At 40.2% G+C, this 9,984-nt stretch overlaps 1 protein-coding gene across 1 annotated transcript in view; it reads right to left on the bottom strand.

Moving 5' to 3' along the window:
* wdr41 (WD repeat domain 41) overlaps positions 1 to 6,738 on the bottom strand; it is an 8,995-nt gene extending 2,257 nt beyond the window's left edge. Inside the window, exons 1-10 of the mRNA XM_005720102.1 lie at positions 6,362 to 6,738; positions 4,191 to 4,306; positions 3,262 to 3,310; positions 3,025 to 3,153; positions 2,864 to 2,926; positions 2,250 to 2,361; positions 2,088 to 2,150; positions 1,897 to 2,001; positions 1,170 to 1,354; positions 951 to 1,072 (exon numbers count right to left, since the gene is read on the bottom strand). Of these exons, the coding sequence (XP_005720159.1) occupies positions 951 to 1,072; positions 1,170 to 1,354; positions 1,897 to 2,001; positions 2,088 to 2,150; positions 2,250 to 2,361; positions 2,864 to 2,926; positions 3,025 to 3,153; positions 3,262 to 3,310; positions 4,191 to 4,306; positions 6,362 to 6,409 (992 nt within the window). The 5' untranslated portion in view covers positions 6,410 to 6,738. The remainder of the gene's footprint in view (positions 1 to 950; positions 1,073 to 1,169; positions 1,355 to 1,896; positions 2,002 to 2,087; positions 2,151 to 2,249; positions 2,362 to 2,863; positions 2,927 to 3,024; positions 3,154 to 3,261; positions 3,311 to 4,190; positions 4,307 to 6,361) is intronic.
* Positions 6,739 to 9,984: the final 3,246 nt, after the last annotated feature.

Genomic DNA, 9,984 nt, shown 5'->3' on the forward strand with positions numbered 1-9,984 from the left:
TGTATAAAACCATGGACAAAAAACAAGAAGTAAAATCAGCAAACTTTGGTAAGATAAAAGTAACTTTTGACTGGTACTGTACATGCTCTTAAGAATTAAGTAAAATATGTCCTGACCTATGAACCTGACTGAGACTGTTTTTAATTTTGCGGCTAACTCAGACTTTAATAACATTACAGTGCTGACCTGCTTCTCTGAATTAGTTTGGCTAACAGTCACTGCTCATGAACATGTTACTCTAACATGAACATGTTACTATAGAGTCAGTCTCACTCCCTCTTGAAAGTTGAGTAAATTGTACTAAGCTATCACTGATCCTTTGTGTCTAACGTTTCCCTCAAGTAATCTAATCACGTTGCCGTCATAGCAATCACCAGACTCTCATCCTTCAGTTGGACAAACTCCAACTCAACCATCTTGATCTGCAGTTGTTCAGTTATGAAGATGAGCTGTGAGTTGGAGGGTCACCCCAACCACAACCAACAGCAGGTATAACTTAGACACTATGATTCTTACAACTGTAGTGTCTATGGTCAGCATGTAGGATGTACCACATAAAGATTTTTCATTTTTTACATTTGACCTCATTTCATATCTGCCTTTCTTTCAAGTTGAAAGAAACTCCATCATGCTACCCTTATCTGATTTTTACTACACTACAAACCACTCAAGTACTTTTCAAAAGAACAAAGAAAAACCAAATGAATACATACAAAATACAAAAGTATTCCTTTAAAAGTTAATACTAACCAGAGAGTGAGCTCTGAGGGTTTCTTTTTTATGAATGTATTCAAGTAAGCATAGATCACCGTGGAGTGCATGTGCAAACTGCCCAAGCTAAAGCTATTGATTTTCAGGTGGGTTGTTTAGTTTTCCTTTCAGAAAGTATTTTGCCCGTGTGTGTTCTAGAGGGTAAAAAAAGAAGTCTTAGAAAAGGTGTAAGATCTTACCAGTCAGACAGCAGCATGGTGTGTAACACATTAGAGTCATGGGCAACCTTTCTGTAGGCCACCACGCTTCTGGTCTGAACACTGTAGACGTAGAGACCGCTGCCCACAGCAGCAAGGATGAGCTACAAAACACACAAACAGAAAGTTCTCATTTTAATGACAATAAAACAACAGAGTATTCCCAGTATACAAGCCCATCCTGCCCTTTCCTGTCCTCACATTTCCATTGGTGGTCAGGTGCTGAATGGACATCTCGCTGGGTTTAGGAGCCCCCATTCGTATTTCAGTCTGATTGTAGTCTTGAGACTCCTCCCAGAGAATGTGTTCATAGGCCAGGAGGTTCCACTCAGTCGCATTCCATAAGATCAACTCACCCATATGGGACCCGCTGGCGAAGAGCCCGTCTGAAGAACACAAGAGGAAAAGGCATGAGTCCAGGGCTACAAACACAGTGAGAATAAAGTGTTGACATAGCTTCTAAATGTATCAAACCTGGTGACCAGGTGATGGCGGCTGTGGCTGCAAACAGTCCTAGAGACTCTACAGGAAAAGAGCTTACCGATTTAAATACTCTGTAAAAATGAGTTCACGGTCTCAGCTCCTCATTTTGGGCCATCTCGGATAAAAAGTGAAGTCTATTTAGTAAATCTTGGACTATGTTTCACCAAGGAGGATTATCTGTGGCCACTAATTGGCTAACGGCTGGTGATTGGAAAGTCGACAGCCAGTGAGAAAGCAGTTTAACAGTGAGACACGCACATCTTTGTCAGACCCGTTTTAGTTTTTTTAGTTTTTAAATCAAGATAACAAAGGGTGAAAACGCTAATCTCAAGCCTTTGAAACAGATCTTCAGTAGCTACATCCACCTTTTACACGGTCTGTGGGTTCAAAATGCAGTCTCTTTGCAGCTTAAAAATCAAACAGACACACCGAGTTTCAGACTGACCATTGACGTTGATAAGAGCTCGGATCTGATCCTGGTGGTCGGAGAGGCAGCGGATCTCAGCCACTGACAGAGAGGAATCAGCAGAAACTGTCAAGCTGTAGATCACTGCAAAGACAAAGGAATATTTTGTTTCAAATAACGCACTTTTAATCTACTGATCTGTTCATCCGCACCATATTTTGTGCTCTTACTTATTTTTTTATCCATGGCAGCTGCTATGTAGTTCTTCGGCAGTTCAATCAAAGCAGTGATTCCTTCGACACGTCAAAACACAAAAACACATCAGCGTCAGCGGCCAGCACGGTTGGTGTAACAGTAAAAATGTGGTTGTGCGACGGACATTTTTTTCTCACCAGTATCACTGTGGTTGGGTCGCTGACACTGCAGCTGAAAGTCTCTATTCCACACGCATAGTTCTTCCCCACCAGAGAGCCACACACACAGTCGCTCGAGCACCAGCAAACACTGAGACAGACACACAGCTGGATCAGGATGTGAAATATCATTTTAGATTTTTTTTTTTTAATTGTTTTAGATTTTTAATTTCTATATACACCAAAATAATTTGGTGGAAAATTCGTCCTTAAGAAAGGCACTAAGGAAAAAAATGCCAACATCAAGAGATGATGAGCAGGTCCTGAAGTTTCTAATGAAGAAAAGGAAGAAACTGAGATTCTGGATTCATCCAATTCTCACAAGAAGGCAGCGACAGAGACAATTGGATGGTTTGATCCAGCAATTGAAGCTGTATCATGAGTACATTCGTACAACACAGTTGAAGATGTCAGTGGGGCAGTTTGGTATTATTTTACTATTTGTATATCCAGGATTGGAGCGCATTTTAAAACTGTGTATACACAGTTTTCCATTTTCACTTCCAAAAATAAATAGCTGATAATACAGATGCAAGATGTGTGTGTGTGTGTGTGTGTGGGTTTTTAGGGATTTCAAAGGTGTTTTTTGCTACCTTTACAGAAGAATGAAGATCTGAAATGGTCTGGACCCTGTTGCCTGTATCAGGGTCCCACAGCTGACATGCAGGATTAAGGAGAATCAAGCCTGAATCACAAAGTCATGAATTACTCATAAAACACTTGCTGTACATTTGTGTGCATTGTTTCAGGATACACTGAGGCTTCGGTCTGAAGAGGCAGTGATAAGCGAGGTGTTCAGTGTGACTTCATTTTTGCAGGTGATGGTGGTTATGGCTGTTATCTGCTGAGAATGGCCTCTCAGCTCCTGCAGCCTCTCCCCAGTCTAGCAATCGGACAAGCAAAAATAAAAGCAATTAGCAATTAGTCCCACTGTGCTGTGTGCAATTTCGCAAGACGCAGAAAGAAAGAAAAAAAACTGGCAGCATATTACCTCAACATTCCACACCAAAACAAGGCCATCATCCCCTGCTGAGGCACATCTGGGTAACATGAGAAGAAAGGTAAGAGTTATTTCTTGAATTTAGACTCCTGTGTCACACTGGCCCCTCAGCTGAGAATTGTAGGACTGGCAGGACTCTGCTTTAGCAGGTCGACTAGTCAATTGCAGATACAACCTATTCATACAAGGAATCATTTCCTGCAGCTTCATCTCCACCGAGAAATGTTAAAAAAAAATACATCTGTCCTGGGGCTTATCGCGTTACTTGCTTTCTGACCCTGAACCATCCAAACTGCCTGTTCCCAAAACCAACAGACAGGATGAGCGGATAAAACAGAGACAAAATGAGAAGAGAGGAAGTGTTGAGGATACATTTTCAGACTTCAAAAGCAATCTGGAGAGAATTTTCTGGCCTTTGCCCCCAACTGTGGACCTGTGAGCAGAGAGGACGAGACCCAAAGGAGGAGGTGATTACTGGAGGAGACCAGGCGTAAAGCAACCCCCCCTCCACCCTGACATACACACACACTTAGGTCGGGTATAAATCCCAATCTTACACTTATGCAGGTCCACTCTACCATCCCAGTGTGTAGCATGCTTCCACAATACAGCGCAAACGAGGAGAGCAGGTGCAAACCTGTATGTGTGTGTGTGTGTGTGTGTGTGTGTACGGACAGTATTAAAAGGCTTTGGTTATACTGTACCATGCACACACCATCACATAGTGGTGATGATTGGGCTCCTGTCATGCTCTGTAAGTTTGTTGTAGGTGAGGATCTCCTGTCAATCATAGTGGGATGGAGGCCAGCCAAGGGTAGAGAGGAGAGAGGTTATAGAGGGAAAGAGAGATAAGAGAGGGGCAGGAGAGGCGAGACGGAGGGTTGGGGAAGGGGAGAGGGGGCCGTTTGCGGTCGACTTACCTGAAGTCATCAATCTGCACCAGAAATCGAACAATGTCAAAATGTCCTTTCAGCACCTGCAGCTCAGTGAAGCAGTTTTTGGGCTGTTCCTCTCCAATGCACAGCACAGGGCTTTTCTGCAGACACAAGAGGGAAAGCAGTGAGACAAACAGGCCGCGGTGCTGTACACCCAGCCCTGAGGCTGAGAGTAGATAGGGAAGACAAGAGTACGGGGAGAAAGAAGTGGAAAGCAAACTTGTACTTCTAAGCAAATATATTTTTAAGGGATACAAATTGGCATTTATATTTTTATTCACTTTTGTTTTTGTTACTTTACCCATCTTACAAAAAAAGAATAGCCATCGCTGCATTCTGATTTTATATCAAAAACATGACAAATATACCAGCTGTTCAATTGTTACTTTTTCTGTAGAGTGAGTTGTTTTGCTTCTCATACTTAAATCCCAACTGGCAATATGTTGGAGTTTTTTGTCATATGTACAATAAGATGGGTGGAGGGTTTCATTACTTCCCTGATATTGTTACTACTCATGAACGTGCTTAACATTTAGTGCCTGTTACAGGTTTCTTATGGAAGCACTTTGCATTGTTATCCTGAAATACCTTTTTGACACAGCTGAAAAGGCCTATGTTTTATAGGCTAAACTGTTTTGGAATAGCTAGCGATATACATATTATATAGGTAATTCATGTTCTACTTCATAATGTAAGTGGGCTACTCAGCAACCATCATACATTTCAGTCTATGTCCTGTCCACAAAGTATAAGCATGGTCTGACACCACCATGTTAAAATACTACATCTCTGATATTGGCCTTACTTTGAGAATAAAGCCAGCATAAAATATTTTGAGCATTGAGTTTAGTAACAAGGAAATTATCTGTCTTTTATCAAACTGAAAATAACAAAAAAACACTTTATCACTTTATTATTATTATTATTATTATTAACTGCTTTTTTAACGGATTGTTAAAGTAAATACAGAATAAATCATTGACATGGCAGCAGTTCAGTGCATTCATTAGCAGGTGGACTTGGTAAAAACAACCTGCTGAAGTTCGAACTCAGCATGCAAAGGATGAAGAAAAGTGATTTAAGTGAGTGAACGTGGAGTGCCGGACATGCTGGTCTGACTATTTCAGAAACTGCTGATCTACTGGGATTTTCCTGCGCAGCCATCTTTAGGGTTTACAGAGAAATGTCCAATGAGAAAATTTCTAGTGAACAGCAGTGAATAAGTCAGAGATCAAAGGAGAACAGCCAGACTGCTTTGAGCTAAAATGGGGATAAAAGCAAATCCAACAACCATTTATTACAGCCAAGGCGTGTAGAAGAGCACCTCTGAAGACACAACACACCAAACCTTGAAGCAGATATGAAATGTTGCCCAGTCTGATGTCTGATAAGTCTCCATTTCTGCTTTAAAATTTGGATCGTAAAGTCAGAATTTGGGAGTTAAAAAACAAAACAAAACTTGAAAGCATGGAATAGTTCTGTCTGGTGGTGATAAAATGGTCTGGGGATAGTCAAAAGGACCTGGATGACTGTGAACCTTCACAGAGATGCAGTGTCGGGGATAGTTTTTTGGCACACTTTGGGTTCCTCAGTATCAAGTGATCAACATTTAAACATCAAATCCTATCAGAGTATTGTTGCTGACCATGTCCATCTTTTCATGGCCCCAGTGAACACATCTTCCGATGATTGCTTCCATCAGAACACAACATGTTACAAAGCTCAGATCACATTAAGATGCTCTCTTTTACATGACAATGAGCTCCTGTGCTCATATGGTCTCCAGTCACCAAATCCCAGTCTACCATGGGATTGGGATGTGAAGGAATGGAAGATGGCAGCAACTGTGTGTGACCACTACAAAGGTAAAAGGGTGTCCAACCCAGTACTAGCAATGTGTAACTAGCAAAGTGACCGGTGAGTGTTTACGCCTGTATTTAGTGGATATTTATATCACATACTGAGACAGGCTTCCTGAACATGGAGGTACAATCTGCTTTGGAATACATGAGTCTTTGGAGGAGTTTGGAGGAGAGGAGCGTTTATGGAACAAATTACAGCATATTTCCATAAATTACACAGGTAGACTCATAAAATCATCACATACATTCCCAAACAAGGTATGCTGCAAACACGAGCTCCCAGGCTCAGCTTACCTCCGCTGAGCTCTGAGCTTCCCGACCACCGAGAATCCACCGGAGCATGACGTCAGCCGGTCAAACACAGTAAAGCCAGTTTTTACAAACGCTTCTCTGAACACGAACCCAAAACTCAAAGCACAACAAAGCAGCTAGCTAACGTTACAAGCTTCTCTATCTGAAAAGTCCCCAGCGTCACACAGAAACAGCCTCTCGCCGTTTTCACTGTGAGGAAGCTTCGGCGGGTAACGCTTCGGTTTGTTGGACAGATAATTTAATTTCGCCAGAACTGAGAGAGTCACGTTAATACTGCAGTTTTCAGCTACATGTTTCAAAAGGTTTTCAGTCACGACCACAACAAACCATTCATGTGACTCGCACTACGGAAGCTTTGCATGGACATGATTCACTGAAGTCGAATGATAATTGGGAAGTAAATATATTTAGACCGCTGCGCATTTTTAAGGTTTCATGGACTTTTGCGACACTTGGAAAAAATGAACCCAGCATCCACTCAGGCAGTGTTTGTATTCGTTTGTGTGTTTTGCTTAAAATAATCTGCCCATGCCTATTTAAAACTAATAAATCTGCACTCCGAAATTGCTTTACTTTTCAGCATAATGTTACATTAAAGCTTGAAATGTATTAATAATAATAATATAAATAACGACATAAATGCAATTAATGATAAAATAATAAGCTACACACGTTGAAAGCATAGATCTTGATAGAAATAGCAGTGGACCTGTAGAAACCAAAAACAACTTAATCCGGAGGGGTTGTTTTGTTGTTGTTTTTGTTTTGTTTTTTACTTTGAGATTCTCATTTATGAATTTCCGTCTCGAACAGGGACTGACAGAAATCTGGTCTTGAGCAAGGTCAGTCTTTGGAACAACCTCAATGAATCCTGTTACAAAGGTAACACATGTTGAATTTCAGTCAAAAGTGAAATCACTTTTTTATGTTGGTCACACCAAACCTAGGTCTCAGTGCACTTTTAAGCTCAGTAGCGATATAAGCAGATTTAGTTAAATATAACCAATAAAACCCAGGTTGCCTTTTTGGTACATAGGCGAGTCAGATGCAAGGCCTGCAAATCCACAGCAAAAATTACTTGCTGTTGAGAAAATGAGGGAAACAGTCTAATCTGGGAAAGCTGGATGTATTTTTTTTAATATTTTAAACAGTTATTACTCAAAAATGAAGCTTTTTATGCTCCACTTTAAGAAATATTCTGCAGATATACATGAAAACAGCCTAGTACTATCAAATTATTTACATTCATCAGTCTGCACAATGAAGCTCAAACATTCAAGATTGCTAAAACACATTTTGGAATCAGGTCAGATCTTTAAATGAGCGTCATTCCTCTTCGTACAACTAGATGGCAGTGTGTAACAATAACACAAGATCAGAAGAAGTCTCAAAACTACTAGTGAGGAAAATCCTTTTTTTATCAGTTGTTTCCTTTTGTATAAAAAATGATGATGTAATTCTTTTTTTTATATACAGATGGATCAGTTCAGCATTTTCTGCCCACAGTTTCCTCTCTTCCTCTTGTTTATTTTATTTTTTTTTCCTTCATCGACTTCTGCAATAATGCTGACCTTCTCTTCAACCAAACCTTCTTCCTCAGCTTTACAATCTCTTTCTTTGAGTGTATTCCCTGTTAACACACACATACACACACACGCGCGCACCCCTAGCTGAGTCTGCTCCTGCTCCCCCAATTGAGACGACACGCAGTGTAGGGCCTGTGACCTTCATGGTGGCTCAGATCTGTGGCTGGCACTGATTTCTGATTTAGTGTCGATCCGCTGCGCTTGTCAGGGGCTGTGAGGTGCTTTCCATGCGGTAATAGAAAAGCTCAAGGGCAGCTAGAGAAAGGAGGAGGGTTAGGGCAAGGGATCGGTTGAGGTGGAGTGAATGGGTTTTAGATGTGAGAATGTTTGTTTTACTACAGTATCTGTTAGATATCTGAATGGATGGGTCAAAAATTTAGATTGCAGAGCACTGTTTTGAATCAATATATAATTATTAGAAAAGTTGTGACTCGTGATCCTGTTACTGAGAGTCTACTGTTACTGAATAAATTGTGCTAGATGAAAAGTCAGAGAATGAGGAAAAATCAGAAGAACATGTGGCCATGATGGTAGCACTTGTTAGTGTTTCAGGATTGAATGAATTGGATCAAGTGGCAGATATTATTATGTAAACAATGTAGACAATCCAAGATTTTTGAAAAATACAGGAAATAAGGTTGAAAGAGAGAACAGAAGTTAAAGAACAGATTCAGGTGCGCAGTGGGAAGAAATGTGGAAAAGAGGGTTTGTTGAGTGCAGTAGCCGAGGAGGACGAGGTGTCAAATATGACCAATGGTAGAAATCATCTAAGATGTGAAAGCCCTGATGTGATTGTCACTGAAGCACTAAAGACCAACAGATTCAGAGTGAGAAAGAAAAGAAGTCTGTGTGCTCCCTCTTTCTCCACCATAGTGCCTGATTTCACCCCCTATCTCCAGCCTGTAAGGAAAACAAATGGTTATGATGATGGAAAAGGAATTAAGTAGTAATTTAACAAAGGGCCAACAACAGTATTCAATAACACACTCCCTCCCTTGCTGTTCAGAGGGGTCTTGTAGAGAGATAGGCTCATTCCTGACCAACACACTTCACTGTCCCTCTTCATCAGGCGTTCACTGTGTTCTGCTTTATCTACTGAGGGCCTGCTCCACTTAGACCTGAACACACAGGGCAGCACCTTTATAAGTTTGCAGCTAATGATAATAATAATAATATTCTTTTATTTGTAGGGCAAAACATAATTACAGAGTTCTTTGCAGAGCCAAATAAAAAATCACACGTAAAATTGAAAATAAAAATCAATAAATCAATAAATAAAATGTAACATAAACCTATTTTGTAAATTTCTTTATAAAGCTACTTTAATTAATATATTCTGCTTCTCTGAATTGTTTGGGGACACTCAGCTTTATGTACATTCATTGCATAAAAATCTTTGAAATTGTTTATTTGTTTCGTCTTTTCTTTTCGGGGATGCTGAGGATGCTCCATTTTAATGTGATAGTAGTCACTTGTCCGAAAGAAAGGTAACCAAGGTAACATTTATCATTATTTCACTCTAAATGGGAGTATAATGACCTAAATACCACCAAAAATAAATAAATGACTGAGACTGTAAACTCATCGAAAGATTTTTACTACCATCATAAATTAAGAAAGAAGAGTATGGTGAAAGGTTTGGTAATTTTCTTACAGACTTATGTACAGAGTTCCCTTTGAAACCAGAAGATTCACCCTTTACTGGCTATTAGAAGATAAGCATGTTTAAGGCACTTCCCATTTTGATTTACTTTACAGACCTTTGAGTCTACTTCCATCTTATATGCAACAGACACACTTGGTAAAGTCGTGGATGGAGATCAGAGCATTGTCAAATATTTTGCCACAATGTGCAGTGAACATGCAATTTTGTTGCCTTTGAAATTGTTGTTTTGAAGTCAGGCGTCAGGTAGCCAACCATTGCAGTCAGTTGCTAGTTTCAGGCTGACTTTGGTGACGGTGATATAACACTATAGCAATTTGGAGACAGGTTGTGCAATTGTCTTGTGATCAAAAATG

Source organism: Pundamilia nyererei, unplaced genomic scaffold, assembly GCF_000239375.1.
Source record: "Pundamilia nyererei isolate P.nyererei 1_Seehausen unplaced genomic scaffold, PunNye1.0 scaffold00002, whole genome shotgun sequence".
Classification (NCBI taxonomy): domain Eukaryota; kingdom Metazoa; phylum Chordata; class Actinopteri; order Cichliformes; family Cichlidae; genus Pundamilia; species Pundamilia nyererei.